Genomic DNA, 17,023 nt, shown 5'->3' on the forward strand with positions numbered 1-17,023 from the left:
ACAGGAGAGACAGGTCATCATGGGAAGCAGGGGAACAGGCATACTTTATATGCAATCTATGGAATACATACAGCAAGACATTTCATGCTACAAATGGATTTTTAACGCGTTCTCCTGAAGTGGAGGGGACAGGGATGGTAACTGTGTACATGAGTGTTGTTCATTATTCTTAATGGTCATCTGTCAGCAGATTTGTACCTATGACACCGGCTGACCTGTTACATGTGCACTTGGCAGCTGAAGGCATCTGTGTTGGTCCCATGTTCATATGTGCTCACGCTGTGGAGAAAAATGAGGCTTTAGTATATGCAAATGAGCCTCTAGGAGCAACGGGGGCGTTGCCGTTACACCTAGAGACTACGCTTTCTGATCAATTGCTGCACCTTCTCCAATTTGATTGACATGGTCAGGCATGGTGATGTTTTTTACTGCCTAGCACGGTCAGTCAAAATGCTCAGGGCGCGGCAGTTGCAGAAAGCTGAGCCTCTAGGTGTAACAGTAACGCCCCCGTTGCTCCTAGAGGCTCATTTGCATACATTAAAACATCATTCTTCTTAGCAATGCGGGCACATATGAACATGGGACCAACACCGATGCCTTCAGCTGCCAAGTGCACATGTCACAGGTCAGCCGGTGTCATAGGTACAAATCTGATGCCCTTTAAGCATGAATATATTATACACACATAATAAAAAAAGATCTGAAATAGTGCCTCAGAATAAGGGTCCATTCACACGTCCGTTTTTTCTTTCCTGATCTGTTCCGTTTTAATGCGGAACAGATCTGGACCAGTTCTGTACCCATTCATTTTCAATGGGTCCTGGAAAAAATCGGACAGCACAATGTGTGCTGTCCGTTTCCGTTGTTCCGTTCCGCATGTCCGAAAAAATATAAAACTTGTCCTATTCTTTTCCGCAAAAATCAGATCCTGGTACAATACAAAGTCAATGGATCCGCAAAAAACGGAAGACATTCGTATGTCATCCGTTTTATGCGGATTCCGTTCCTGGAAATTAAATTTAAATTTTATAAACTTTTATTCACTTTTTTTTCAAAGAAATCCAAACAACTTTATTTGCTTATTGAAATTTATACGTTTCAGTTTTTTGCGGATCCGCAAAAAACGGATGACATACGGATAACATACGGAAACATTTTCAGGAACAACGGATCCGCAAAAAACGGACCGAAAATCGGGATATAGAAAAATACTGACGTGTGAATGTAGCCTAACATTGTGTGCTGCACTTGCTTAGTCTATTCCTGGTAAACCAGATATAAGGCAACCTTTAATGCACTAATTGCACTGCGTCTGTAACCCCTTCATGGTGAGTATTAAACTAACCACTATAAACTAATATACAGAGTTTTATATATGATAGGGGTCCATATTACTATTCAAAACTAGCACTTCCTAAATATCATTTGTGATCCTTCTGCCATAAGACCTTGTGAACTTGACAAAGCATGTGGCATAGTGCACAGTCTCTAAGGCTGCGTATCATACAGTGTCCAGAAACCCTCAGGTTGGCACCAGTAAACAGAAAGATATAATGCACTTGTAATATTATTTTCTATTTTGTTATTATATATTTTAATATATAAGGTTGAACTTAATATGCTACAGTGTGTTCTCAATGTAAAATAAACACTCAGCAGCAAACAAGACAATAAAAAAATGTGCTTAAGGCTCCATTCACACGTCCGCGAATGGGTCCGCATCCGTTCCGCAATTTTGCGGAACGGGTGCGGACCCATTCATTTTCTATGGGGACGGAATGGATGCGGACAGCACACAGTGTGCTGTCAGCATCCGCATTTGCGGAGCGCGGCCCCGATCTTCAGGTCCGCAGCTCCGCAAAAGATAGAACATGTCCTATTCTTGTCCGCAGCTTGTGGACAAGAATAGGCATTTCTATAGGGGTGTCGGGCGGGTGTGTTGCGGATCCGCAATTTGCGGGTCGGCAACACACCACGAACGTGTGAATGGAGCCTAAGGCCTCTTTCACACTACCGTTTTATTTTTTCTGTTTTGCGGGCAGTTTTTTGCGTTCCGTATACGGTCCATATACGGTCCGTATACGGAACCATTCATTTCAATGGTTCCGCAAAAAAAAACGGAATGTACTCCGTATGCATTCCGTTTCCGTATTTCCGTTTTCCCGTTCTGTTGAAAGATAGAACATGTCCTATTATTGCCCGCAAATCACGTTCCGTGGCTCCATTCAAGTCAATAAGTCCGCAAAAAAAAAAACGGAACACAAAAACCGGAACACATACGGAAATGCATCCACATCCGCACCGCATCCGAAATGCAAGCAAGTGCGGATGCGGTGCGATTTTCACGCACGGTTGCTAGGTGACGATCGGGATGGAGACACGATCATTATTATTTTCCCTTATAACATGGTTATAAGGGAAAATAATAGCATTCTGAATACAAAATGCTTTTTTTGTGACTCTGAGATGCCGTAATCAGCGTTGAACTCGTCATTTTGAGGGGTTCAATGACTGGGGGCGACACGATCGCCGTTCCCCCTCATTGTGCCCGCTACATAAAATAGAATGCGATTCGTGATGAATTACTTCATAACAAATCAAATTTCTTAAACTTCTTGTTGCCAAATCGAATTTTGGAAAACTTTGCTCATCACTAGTGATGAGGTTACCTTTTCTTCTTTGACAATTTTGATAAATGTGACCTATAGAGCCACCGGATGTTTTCAGAGTGAAGTTCTCCATATAGAAATTTATATAGTCTTGAGGGAACAGACTTTCGTCATATTGGAGCTCCTACTCCTTCCATTTTTTTTTTACCCCTGGACTTAAATTATATTTTGCATGACAAATCGCCTGATTTGATTCCCCCAGATCTTTAAAGCCACAAAGTGAAGATCAAGGTGCACGCTCATACTTTTCCCTCAATACAGGCCTTTGCAAAGTTAACTTAGGGTACTTTCCCACTTGCGGCAGTGTGATCCGGCGGGCAGTTCCGATGTGACAGTTTTGATGTGACTGAAAGCATTTGTGAGACGGATCCGGATGTGGCACTAATACATTACTATGGGGAAAAATGCCGGATCTGGCATTCAGGCAAGTCTTCAGTTTTTTTCACCGGAGATGAAACCGTAGCAAAACGACTGAACTGAAGACATCCTAATGCATCCTGAACGGATTACTCTCCATTCAGAATGCATGGGGATATGCCTGATCAGTTCTTTTCCAGTATAGAGCCCCTGTGATTGAACTCTATGCCGGAAAAGAAAAACGCTAGTGTGAAAGTACCCTTAGGGTACTTTCACACTTGCGTTGTTTGATTCCGGCAGGAAGTTCCATTGCCTGAACTGCCTGCCTGAACAGGCAAACTGTATGCAAACGCATGTCATTTTTTCTGACTGATCAGGCATTTTTCAGACTGATCAGGATCCTGATCAGTCTGAAAAATGCCTGATCAGTCAGAAAAATGCATTGCAATACCGGATCCGTTTTTTCGGTGTCATCAGGCAAAACAGATCCGGTAATTATTTTTTTCACATTTTTAAAGGTCTGCGCATGCGCAGACCGGAATACTGGATCCGTCAATGCAGCAATTTGAATGCCGGCACTAATACATTCCTATGGAAAAAAATGCATTCAGTTTTTTTGGCCGGAGATAAAACCGCAGCATGCTGCGGTATTATCTCCGTCCTGAAAAGTCTAAAAGACTGAACTGAAGACATCCTGAACGGATTGCTCTCCATTCAGAATGCATGGGGATAAAACTGATCAGTTCTTTTCCGGTATTGAGCCCCTAGGACGGAACTCTATGCCGGAAAAGAATAACGCTAGTGTGAAAGTACCCTGAGATGCATTCCAGAAAACTAAGAAGTGACCGGTGTAAACTATGAGGAAGTGGAGTTTCAAAAGATCTCAAGCTTCAGTGCACCTGCATTTCTAAAGTATGCAAACCTGACAGGTTGGATGATGGAATGTAAATATTTGAGTGGAATTGAGGGGTGGAGACCATAACGCTTACAAATGATAATATCTCTGTATGCAGTGTTGTGTAGGGGGAGAATATAAACGGCTACAATACCAACATAGATACAATACCAACATTAATGCAAATTATTGGAGATATACCCCACCCAAAAACCAGAAAGGATTAGATCAGGAATACTCAAGTGTCCCGACGCGTTTCCTCGATAAAGGCCCCAAGATTCTTCAGGGGAATAACCTGTACAGTTGCTTCAGTCAGTATGTGGCTGAGCTCTTTGGTGGCTGCGGTCAGCGTATGTCTGTGGACCCAAACACAAGCAAGACCCACCCTGGGTCAATCTACTCCTGCAGACACCACCACCCTGGTTCTTGCTTGTTTTTGGGTCCACAGCCATACGCTGACCACAGCCACATACTGACTGAAGCAACTGTACAGGTTATTCCCCAGCTATCGGGCTACAGGCCGGCGGGGGTAACCATCATTTACGCCCCGTGTCCCCTGAAGAATCTTGGGGCCTTTATCAAGGAAACGCGTCGGGACACTTGAGTATTCCTGATCTAATCCTTTCTGGTTTTTGGGTGGGGTATATCTCCAATAATTTGCATTAATGTATTGTTCCAATATACGGAAGGTCCTTTTTTGTTACTGGTTAGGGCCTCATTAGGGCTTCCAATACAGGATCAGAGTTCCAGTCTGGGCCACCCCTTGCAGGGCTTTTTGGACCCCGTCCTTTGGACACACCTATTAGGGCGGACTAGGACAAGTAGGGAGGCATTAGGGTTAGCGGGTATTTTACACCAACAAACCCTCCCCTGACCTTCTACGTTTACATCTGTCCAGCCCACCACTAACATCTATGTTGGTATTGTAGCCGTTTATATTCTCTCCCTACACCACGCTGAGGATACGCACGTCTTACTTGTTTGTTTGTCTGTAGGGGCCTTTTTATCTCCTATATATCATTAAAAGTTAAGTTTTATTTTAGTATACTGCCCCTTTAAGTTTTCCTTGTTGCAATTTCGAAAAGTATTTAGGGGGCTCCACTGCTTTCCCTGTCTGACCCTCTTCACTTATCTCTGTATGCAGCTATATTCATCCTGGAAAAAGACATGAATGCTGCAGAAACTCAAAGGCAGCCATTCCTTGATATCACTAACGCTGCGTTCACACCTGAGTGTACGGGATGGAGCGCTCTGTATGCGCGTTTACAATCGCGGCTCCGGAACAAGCGAACGCCCATTGTCGCGCGTTCCCGGAAGTCTATGTACGGCAACGCGCGACAAGACGCCCCAAAGAAGCTCCTGTACTTCTTGGGGCGTCGGGTGTTTTACAGCGCGATCGTACGCGCTGTAAAACGCTCAGGTGAGAACCATGCCGATAGGGAAGCATTGGTTTCTGCTTGTTGAGCGTTTTACAGCGCGTAGGAACGCGCTGTAAAACGGTCAGGTGTGAACCAAGTCTAAGTATGTAACCATTTGTACGGTATTACCAAACTAGAATCTTGTCCCAAACATCTTAGAAAATTCCCCTCAATCAAGGATATATTCGAGAGCTAATGGCATCTTATTTCAGCGGCATTGCTAGAAGACCTGTCTTCATTAGACAGTGAAACCATTTGTGGTCTCAACCGGCTGTTGAGGACATGTTATAGATAAAAGAGTGAAAAATACAGATGAGCAGAACATGGAGTTACAGTAAAAAAAAATAATAATAATAATCATATTCATATGACTCCAGTGTCCTGGAGAAAGTAATCAAATTCAATTTCCTTTTTCCACAGCAGGTTAGAATATTAAAGGGCTTGTCCAGGATTTTGATATTGATGGCCTATCCTCATGATGATCTGCAGGTGCCCGACAACCTGCATCCATGCCAATCAGTTGATTCGTTGTAAGGGCTCATGCACACAACAGTATTTTGCGTTCAGTATACGGGCAGTTCTTTGAGTTCAGTATGCGGTACATATACTGAACCATTCATTTCAATGGTTCAGCAAAAAAAAAAAATGAAGTGTCTCCATGTGCATTCCGTTTCAGTATTTCCGTACCGTGAAAAGATAGAACATGTCCTATTCTTGTCCGCAAATCACAGTGCTTGGCTCCATTCAAGTCAATGGATCCGCAAAAAAAACGGAACACATACGGAAATGCATCCGTATGTCTTCCGTATCCGTTCCGTTTTTGCGGAACCATCTATTGAAAATGTTATACCCAGCCCATTTTTTTCTATGTAATTACTGTATACTGTATATGGCATACGGAAAAACGGAATAAAAAAACGGAAACACAACGGAAAATCAACGGAAACAAAAAACGGAACAACGGATCCGTAAAAAAACGGAATGCAAAACACTGAAAAAACCATACGGTCGTGTGCATGAGCCCTAACTCCGATGCTATACCGACACAGATCTGTCCATTGTGTAGTAGAGCAAGTTACGTGACTGCAGAGCTGCTACTATTGCAGTGAATGGGAGCAGAGCGGCAGTAACCAGCTCCATCCACAACACAATAGACAGAGATGTGTAGTTCCAGCGTCAAAACTACTCTGGAACGGGGTGTCAGACCCCCGCTGATGAGATATTGATGGGCTATCCTGAGGAAAGGCCATCAATATCCAAATCCTGGACAATCCCTTTAAGGTTAGAATATTAAGGCAATTACCAGACTGACTGGTATAAGCAACACCGTTCATCTGCATTAGTCCAAAGAATGTTTTATTGTTTGATATTTCTGGTTGGTTACTGTAAGTAATGCAACTGGATATTTTGGACTTTTATATCTATATAAGCCATTATAATGAAACAAGATCCTATTGAAGTTGCTACACCTACTGTAAATTTATATTATACTGTATAAGAAAAAGGTTTAGATTTATTTTTCTGTGGGGCAAATGGACGGTACAACAAGCAGTAGCACTGGCAGTCCCATTCTATCTATATATTATATAGGAGGCAATTCATATGGAATGAAAGCCAGATCTGCCGATTTCTAGAGTGGCTCTCATCTGTAATGAGACGTATAGTATTTATATTATATGTGCAGTCTACATTTAAAGGGGTTGTCCAGGATTTTGATATTGATGGCCTATCTCGGGATAGCTCATCAACAGCTGATCGGTGGAGATCTGACTCCTAGCACCCCCGTCGTTCCGTTGTTTGAAAAAGCTGCAGTGTCCCTAGTCAAGTGAAGTCACATTCATCGATCACATGGCCTATTTACAGCTCAGTCCCATTCAAGTGAATAGGCGTTAGCTGCAATACCAAGCACAGCAGCTATCCAATGTATGGCGCTATGCCGGAGTGCCGCGGCCTCTTCAAACAGGAAACCGGACCCCCACCAATCAGATGCTGATGACTAGTGATGAGCGAAGTAAAATGAATTCGACCCAAACTTCAGGGACAATTCAATTCGTCATGAAGCCGAATTTCCTTGCGCTTTATGGTAACAAATCAATTTTTCCTAAAATGGCAGTAAAAAAAAAAAAAAACAACATACTCAGCTCATCCGTTTGCTCACGGAAAGACCGTCGCAGCCATCACGATTGAAGAAAACGCACAAAATCTTGCTTGCGCTGCTGTGTCACCGCATCATCACGCTGGCTGGGCACGGTGATGAAGTCACCACGTCCGCCCAGCGCGCAATTTTCTTTGATCAAGATGGCCGCGGTGGCCTCTCCGCGAGCAAATAGATGAGTATGTTTTTTTTTAACCCCTCATTAACCTCTGAAAGGCCTTAATGTTACTGTCAGATGCCGTAATCAGGGCATCTGAGGGGTTCAATGATGGGGAAGTGGGGGCGGTGTGATCGCTGTTCTCCATATTTGCGCCGGCTACATAGAATGGAATGCAATTCATGGCAAAGTAATTCGTCACAAATTGAATTTCTATGTGATGCTGCCTGTCAGCTTTAGTTTCCTACCTCCAACAAGCCCCTGTTCATTCAGTGTTTGCACTGTGTGGGATGTGCTCAGGGGCTATACAGCAGCCTGGCATGGGGGGAGGAAGTTGCTTGGTTAACTTTTTAGGCGATGTCTAGCAGCCAACGGCTAAATGAATGTGAACTGACAATAAAAAAATTGTTATAACCCAAGATCAGTGTAAGTAAAGTAGATGTAGAATAAAGAAACATAATGTAAAATGATACTAAAAGGTGATGCCACGCTGCACATACACTTTTCTTATTCTAAGGTGCGGACTACAAGCTGCTATCTTCCCAACACTAACAGCAGTCATTATGGCACATGACTACTAGTATGGGCAAATATGCATTTTAAGCGATCTGTTACAGATCATTTCTAATTAATGGGGTTGTCCCACAAAAAATAATTCTACAGTTTTCAAACCAGCACCTGGACCTGAATTCTTTTGTAATTGCATGTAATTAAAAACATTGTATCGCTACAGAGTTATTCAATAAAATGTATCTGTATAGCGCCACCTGCTGTTTTTTCCTTTTCTTATTTCTTTGTCCGGCTCACTGAGAAGGCCGCACATGCTCAGTTTCATCCTTCAACTGCCTTGCAAGTTGTGATAGGAAAAGCATGGACACGCCCCCCGAGCTGCAGCAGAAAAGACACGCCCCCTCAGCTGCCAGCTTGATATAAATCTAGCAAAGCAATGAATGTGGAGATCTCTGGATCCATGGGGGGTTACAGGGCTGGTGCTAGCTTTGTTAGATAGAGATTGCCATGAACTACATCAGGCATGCTCAAGCTGCGGCCCTCCAGCTGTTGTAAAACTACAACTCCCACAATGCCCTGCTGTAGGCTGTTCGGGCATGCTGGGAGTTGTATTTTTGCAACAGCTTTGAGGGCCGCAGGTTGAGCATGGCTGAACTACATGATGTCTGATTGAAATGTTTTACAACCTCACAGGTTTTTTTTTTTGCTTTCCTCTGGATCAACTTGCAGGATGACAGGCAGAACTGGATGGACAAATGTCTTTTTTCGGCCTTATGTACTATGTTACATTAATTATTTGGATCACCCCTTTAACCATTATCATCTTTAGAGCAGCTCTCTGCTGTGCCTGTATAATCATAGACGCATTCCTCTAGGCAAGGGATGGAAGTGTGGTACTTAGAATTTGGGTGTCTTCTTTTGTGGCAGGTACGCTTTTAGTCCCCCTCAAACACTAGGGTCTGGGTGTGACCTCCTATGGATTTACCCTTGATTGCTGCACCTCCTCCTCCTCCCTAGAATCTAATGACCTAATACCTCCAATCTGATGCACTGCTCTCTGGTACCATCTATTTTCTTATAAACCAGATTACATGAACATTGGATATGAAAGTACATATTTAAACAATATATGAAACATGATGAGAGGCTGAGCTATACAGAAATTTACACTTCTTTATTGTAGAAGGAAAACTGATGACTAGTGTGGGGTTAGGATGTAATATTCTAAATGTAATTACAGTATAAAGGATCGTCCTTTTTTAGCAATAGGCAGGCAATAAAACATGAACAAGGACAGCAGCAGTTTGCTTCGAGCACACACTTGAGATTTATATAGCTATGTAAGAACTGATACTATGCACTTACTCACTGGATCAGGTACTTTCTATTGTATTGCCTGTGGACTTGAAGAGCATACTATGCCCGCTGTGTCTAAGTTCCATCATTCATCAGGATCATTCGTCGCCACCAATTTTAGCTGCTGATATATCTATACGAAACACTAGAAAATTACGACGGAGCTCCAATTGAATGGATTTAAATATTAGGTGATCACGTCAGCCTTTACTGTGTTAATCAAGTGCAAAAAAAAACCTGCAGAATATTTTTTACATTGGACACCTCTGTGGCTCACAATTCCTGCCACTCACAGCAATAGTCAGGTCATCCCTGTGGGTCTAGATGCTACAGAAAATCTGAAAAAAGATAGGAAAAAAAACATTTGCACATAAAAATTCTGTGAAATGCCCTTGATCCAGCATTCAAAAATGTTTTAGCCCACCCCTTATTTAGGCCACAAAACCGTAAAGCAACGTGAAATCTCCTGAGATCTGGAGAAGAAGACTATTGCTGGCCAAACAAATCAATGCTGTGTCAGCCAAACCCAGCGATATCATTAGGTGTGGCTGACCATCTCCTCACCATCCTCCTTATTCTCCCCAGGGGGCTGAAGTCAGGGGAGATAAGGATCAGTTGTATGTATTACAGAGGTGTGTAAAGCAGTCCTAACTAGAGGACTTAAAGGGGCTTTTAATATTGATGACCTATCCTCGGGATAGGTTACCAATATCAGATCGGCGGGGGTCTGACACCAGGCATCCCTATGAGGATACAGCACGTGCAGTATGCATGTGCTGTCTCCCTAATCTCTTCCTGTTCGCTGACGCTTTGCCATAGACATAGCAGCAGGAAGAGACACGGGAGATGACACATGCACACTGCGTGCGCCATCTCCTCGTACTGCTGATCGGCGGCGGTGCCAGGTGTGGACCTCTGCCAATCTGATATTGATGTCCTATCCTGAGAATAGGTCGTCAATATTTAAAGCCCGGAGAACCTCTTTAAGGAAGTCACCTGCGCCGCTACAGCCAATGCCTAGCTTTGAGGGTGATATGTCCCCAAGAGCCACGTCACCACTGAAGCCAGTTATTGGCTGCAGCAGCTATGGTCACTATATCCATGCAAGAAACTGGAAGGTAGAGGACCGGGGGCCAGCACAAAGGACTGGAATGACAGAGAGCAGGTAACCATCAATCATTTAGTGGACGACGCAGCCTAGGAGCCTTCCATTAAGAGTTAATATTCCTGGAAAAACCCTTTAAAGGGGTTATCCGAGACTAAATCAGTGTGAAATTAACATTTAATTATTTTTTTAAAATCAAATTTACCACCTCCATTTGCTCGCGATGGGTAGGCCGCCGCCATCTTGCTTGAAGATTTGGAGCGAAATCGCGTGCGGCGCGAGATTACGTCATCACGACGGCCGACGTGGTAACGTCATATGTCACCACGCACGGGATTTTGGCTGAGATCTTCTATCAAGATGGAGGCTGGTGGCCCGTCGCGAGCAAATGGAGAAGGTAAGTATGAATTTTTTTGTTTTTTACACTGTTTCAGGTTAAATTGAAAGCAAGAGGAAATTCGGCTTCGAGGCGAATCGAATTTATCCTGAAATTCGGAACGAATTCAACTTTGTGGGATTCGATTCGCTCATCTCCAGTGATGATACTCACCTGGTCCCCGCCGCTGGATTCAGTCTGTGTGGCTCCCGGACCAGCACTTATCAACATTCGTCAACAGGGGTGCATGTGACGGCTGCAGCGGTGACCTGCTCCCCTTGTGTCCCATATGACAAGTGTCCCCCCATCGACAGATGTTGATATCAGCACAGAGGGAAGCAGAAGCCATCCAAACTGAATTCAGCGGCGGAGGCTAGTTGAGTATCATCACCACTGCGGGTCAGCCACTTCTGGAGGTCTGATTTAGTCTTGGATAATCCCTTTAAGGTATTTTTACACATTTACATTTAGCAATCAGACCCCATACAGTTTCATTGTTTCTGGGTAACAGATCCCTGTTTACAAAGGACAATGTTATGCTCAGATTTTTGGGTGCAGGCCAAATTTATCACCCAAGTGTTTTATTGTTCATCGGGTGATTGATGGCACCTTTACACAGGGCAACTATCAGGAACGTTCATCCTCAATAATAGCCCCAATGGTCAGGAACTTTAGTGTATATTCCTGAGGCATTCTGATGTTACAGTTTAATTAGTTATGATATTAATTAATTAGTTATAATAGATATTAATTTAGCTAAGTGTATATGTTGTTATCTGATAATCTGGCACATACTGTACCTGGTTAGTGCTGGATAAAATAAATATTACTGTAATTCTTTTAAGTATTTCGACTAACTACTATTTTGAAAAGTAGCATATTAGGGCTGGTCCATATCTGTGTTGGAGGCTCTGTTAGGCTTGAAAAATTTCATCATAAAAAACTGACAAAATAGCATATTATAGAGTACTATTTTGTCCGGTAAAATGACAGGCACTATGATGAAAACCCAAAGGTCAACAGAGTCTGATCGGCGTTGTCGGTGTCATGTTCACTGTTCAGCTCCTATAACCGAGCAAATCAATGGAAATGAAAAGCACTGGTGTGAATCTGGTCTTATAGTTATCCCAAAGATTTACCTAGTCACAATCTTTGCTTGTGTAAAATGTATTTTAACCATGTAAATGAGCATAAATATATACTACACATAATATAATGCAAATATAATAATGTACATTCAGAAAATTACATATATTCACTATACGTTTACATTTAAACCTCTGTATTTTAACATGTGTATATATATATATATATATATATATATATATATATATATCTTATCACTGTCCCATATAGATTCTTAATAGAAATTAAATAAGTTATATATATTTATGATATATGACTGAATGGTTATCCAGTATTATTCATCACTGTGCCTGTATCTTCTTAATAGACCAACAGGTTTCTGATATTTTGTGTGATATCTTTTGGGTTTAAGCCACATACATTAAGATAGCTCATTATGCAGACTGTACTGCAAGGCAATTAGGATGGGTTCACATCACATTTTACGCCTCCATTTGACGTATACATTAGAAAAAAAAAGGATACAAAAATGCAGCACACCACGTTCTTGTATCCTGCAGAGTCCAGTAAAAAAAAAGTATAAACTTTTTTTTTTTTTTACAACGGAACTCTATGGTGAACGGATGCCACTGTATGGCATCAGTCGCAGGCATCCGTATAACGTATACGTTTTTTGTATCCGTTAAATGGATGGGAAAAACATGATGTGATCCCAACCTTAATCGGATCAAAGCGGCTGTATACAGAGTAAGTATTGGTTGCGTACCCCTCATCCCACCATGAAGGTAATGGGTAAGGGAATTCTGAAGGTTATGCATTTTTTTGAACAGTCCCCTACTCATTTATTCTATCAGCACATCCAAGTTCATATATTGTCAACAACTTAATGATAACCTCTAAATTTACCAAGGCCCCTTATAGCTTAAAGGGCATATGTCAGCAGATTTGTACCTATGAAAATGGGTGATCTGTTGCATTTGCACTTGGAAGCTGAAGGCATCTGTGTTGGTCCCATGTTGATATGCTGCAAAAAATTATGTTTTAATAAATGCAAATGAACCTCTAGGAGCAACGGAGGCGCTGCCGTTACACCTAGAGGCTCCCCTTTCTATGCACTTTAATTGACAGGGCCAGTTGTGATGACGTTTTCACTGCCTGGTCCTGTCAATCAAAGTGGAGAGGGTGCGGCAATTGTAGAGCTTCTGGGAGTAACGGCAACGCCCCCGTTGCTCCAAGAGGCTCATTTGCATTTATTAAAATATCATTTTTTGCTGCAATACAGGCACATATGAACATGGGACCTACACAGATGCCTTCAGCTGCCAAGTGCACATGTAACAGGTCAGCTGGTTTCATAGGTACAAATCTGCTGACAGATGCCCTTTAAAGGGTATCCTATTAGGGAAATCTGAGCAAATAAAGAAAGTTCTCTTTAGGATCTTCATCTATTAGCCGGAGTTACAAAGAGCATCTTTCGCTCTGGAGGACCTGTCTTACATTCAAGAGAACCTGTCACATTGAACATGGTTGTCTGATCTGCAGGCAACAAGTTACATAGCAGGTAGAGCAAAACAGATTGATATATAGTTTTGTAGGAAAAGATACATTATAACTTGTATGTTATTCACATAAACCCCTGGTCATTTTAAGCTTAGGAGTCCAGTGGGCAGTCCTCATACAGAGATAGGTGTCGATCACTGAGAAGGACCACCCATTGGACTCTTAAGAATAGAAAGAGTAGGGATTTATTTGAATAAAATACAAGTTCAAATTAATATTTTTTCTACAAAACTATATAGATCTGCTCAGCTACTTCTGTTCGACAATATGCTGCCTGCAGAACGGTCACCATGCTACTGTGACAGGTTCCCTTTAACTGGACAGCTCATTGATCTGAATGGGTGTGGTGTAATGCTGAATCTTCACTGGTGAACACTCACTGATAGGGGAACTGTCTGGTCTTCTTGCTGAGGGACCTAACAAGGAGACACTTTGTGATCAACTTATTGACTACAGACTCTTTCAAACTGAAGAACTTCTTTAATGCATAATCTACATACACTTGGACTAGTGACATGTGATCTTTTTCATGGCTGAGGATGATCTGCTAACATCCTATAAGACCTAAAAATGTTCTGAAAATGATAAAAGAGACTGAATAAAAACATCTAAAATACATTTTGGGACATACCAAATATCAAATATTTCTTTTTTTACACCATTTGTAAGTAAGCACTTTAGGCCCCATTTGTAAACAGTGCAACATTTCCCTTTCAGAAGTTGTCCCTTTTTCGCCCTGTAGCCTTCATTATGACAATGCAGACATGATCTGCAGCTTGGAAGAATTCAATCTTAAACTCCACAGCTGTGACTGATATACTGCCCAACCTCTGACAAGTGTTCAGTATTACAGACTCATGAACCTGAGTCTACTGCCCATTGAACTTCACACCACATTTACACCTCGGTCATGTCCATCGAGCTGGATTTTTAACTTGTGGAGTTCTTCAATCTCCCTGTGATGGCGCTCCGTTTTGTGCCTAACCAGTGTGCGATAAAAGTGAATTGTGAATATGACAAAGATAATGCCCACGGGTACCATGATGATGGTGGACACTAGGGCAGAGGTAAAACCTGCATCTGAACTTTGCCTCTGTGACGAAGCAGTTTCATTTCGAACTTGCGGAGAGTCTATAGGTAAGAATTTTATCCAGCACAGAAGAACCACCTCTGCAAGAAACAGGAGGATCCCAAGAGCTGTGGAGAAACCCCAAGCCAGTTCAATATAAATATGCATACGGTCATGGGGTGATTCGTTGACAGAGTTCAAGTTATGGATATTACTCACTGCCTCGACATTAGGAAGTATACAGGTGCTAATCAGAAGTGCAAATAAGTGGACAGCCACCAGTATGGTGGTGCAGGCACTAAACGCAATGAGCAAAGGTTTTGGGTAATCATATTTCATCTCAAGCTGGACTTCAACCATTGCAACCTAGAAAACAACATAAAAATAATAAGTTTATAATAATATTTTTTTTCCCACAATGTTATACGTTATATCATGAAATAAGGAAACAGAGGATGAAACGCTGACAGTAGTCTGGCCTCTGGATATGTTCCAGTTTGTCATTTTTGCTAAACAACTGGACACGTTTTCCAGCCAAGGCAAGGACCTTTCCCACCAGAACACTGGCATTTTAGACTGAAAGGAACAGTGTTCCAGAAAATGTGAAACAACCAGACATGCAAAGTCCTGCTTCTTCCAATAAAAACAAATTATCCAAAAATAACATTACATTTGGGATTTTATACTTCTCTTCACCAGGTATTTACTTTATGACTTTTCGTATGTATTTTTGGGATAATGCCTACAACAGAGAGTAGGAGTCAATTACTCATATCAGTTTTCTTCACACTTTGGGCAAAAAATCTTGTTATTGAGGATTTCTAATGAAAAACTGAAAATTGGTCATAAAGTATGTATTCACACAGTACAGCCGCATTGAGTTTTTCAGAGATTTTGTAAAAATTAATTTTGGTAAATTTTACAGTCTTTTTTAAAGGGAATCTGTCGTCATGTTTATCCTGCCCTCTGTGGGGGAAGCATAAGGTAGTGACAGACACGCTGGTTTCACCGCTGCCTCAGTCATGTAGGCCTGTGACGGGTAGATGGAGGAGCCATACCAAAGAAAATCCAGCCGCATGTCCATCAAATCTTCTCCTCTATTAGATCACATTAAAAGGCTAACATCCAAGTAGTACATCATGGCCTTCATGTTTTAGACAGATGCATGCTATACTTAGGACACTAAGGATGTGTCTGTCCGAAACACGTAGGCCACAATGTTCAATGTGATCTAATAAAGAAGAAGATTTTATGGACATGCCAATGGATTTGGTATTCTGTGTCCTTAGCCTCCGTCCTATACGTGTGGTCAGATGCATTGAACTTACAGACTCGGTGAGCTGGACTGGTTTCCTTTTCTTATTACTTGCTGCCAGGTGGAGGAGCCAACAGCTCAGGAGTATAGAGGAATCCTGGCTCACAGGAAGATGACACTAATAACTGTAAATCTCAAAAACTGTACGCCGCAGGCATATATAGTTAGCACAGTGCTGAAATCTGCATATCTGTTGCTACTTCATGCTGCCCTTTAAATGGGTTTTAGTTATGGCCCCAGCAGTGCTCAAAACAAAGTCACTTACCTATTCAAAGGTGCTCCATTATAGCACAGTCCTGTACCTGCTGCTTCCAGTCTTCTGTGGACTGGAAGTGAGATGTCACCTTAGTCACGTGTCGCTTGGGGCACATCACTGCTGAGGCCAGTGGATGGCTGGAGTGGTGCACATGACCACAGATGGTAAAAGTCGCCAGTTGTTGGAAGTCCCATATTAGCAAATAGAGAAAGCCCCACATGAGTAGCATCTTCTCTTTTCACAGCATGGCTCCATTCATGAGATAAGAGCGGGTCCAAGAGGTGGGACCAACACCTCGGACATTTATGGCATGTCCTATCCATATACCATAAAAGTCCAGATGAGACAAACCCTTAACACAAATGTATCAGATTCCTAATATGGTGACCTCATTTTACCAGATGCAATTAGATATTGTACTTAATATCAGGCCAGTTACAGCACAAATGGTACCTTTATATCTCTAATAAGAGAGAATATAGGTGACTGCTGCCCCTCCCATCCCCATCCGCTCATATTGTATATCTACTGTTTCTTTATCCTTACATACATTTTACTATGCTTTGATATTAATATATCAGTACTACCTAAAAAAGCTTGAGCGAATTAGACAACTATCACACAATGACTCGAGATTTCCATGACTCATTCGTTTCGGAATTCATTTATATAACACGTTTGAATTATTATGGCGGTCTAGTAACATAAAAACCTGTTTTTGGCAGTTTGTCACAATGTT

The 17,023-nt window shown here is 42.1% G+C and overlaps 1 protein-coding gene across 1 annotated transcript in view; it reads right to left on the minus strand.

The window, feature by feature from the left end:
• Nucleotides 1-13,390: 13,390 nt before the first annotated feature.
• Nucleotides 13,391-17,023, minus strand: part of ORAI2 (ORAI calcium release-activated calcium modulator 2) — a 49,752-nt gene continuing 46,119 nt past the window's right edge. Inside the window, exon 3 of the mRNA XM_040423521.1 lies at nucleotides 13,391-15,079. Within this exon, the coding sequence (XP_040279455.1) occupies nucleotides 14,531-15,079 (549 nt within the window). The 3' untranslated portion in view covers nucleotides 13,391-14,530. The remainder of the gene's footprint in view (nucleotides 15,080-17,023) is intronic.

This window comes from Bufo bufo, chromosome 3 (genome assembly GCF_905171765.1).
Source record: "Bufo bufo chromosome 3, aBufBuf1.1, whole genome shotgun sequence".
Lineage (NCBI taxonomy): Eukaryota > Metazoa > Chordata > Amphibia > Anura > Bufonidae > Bufo > Bufo bufo.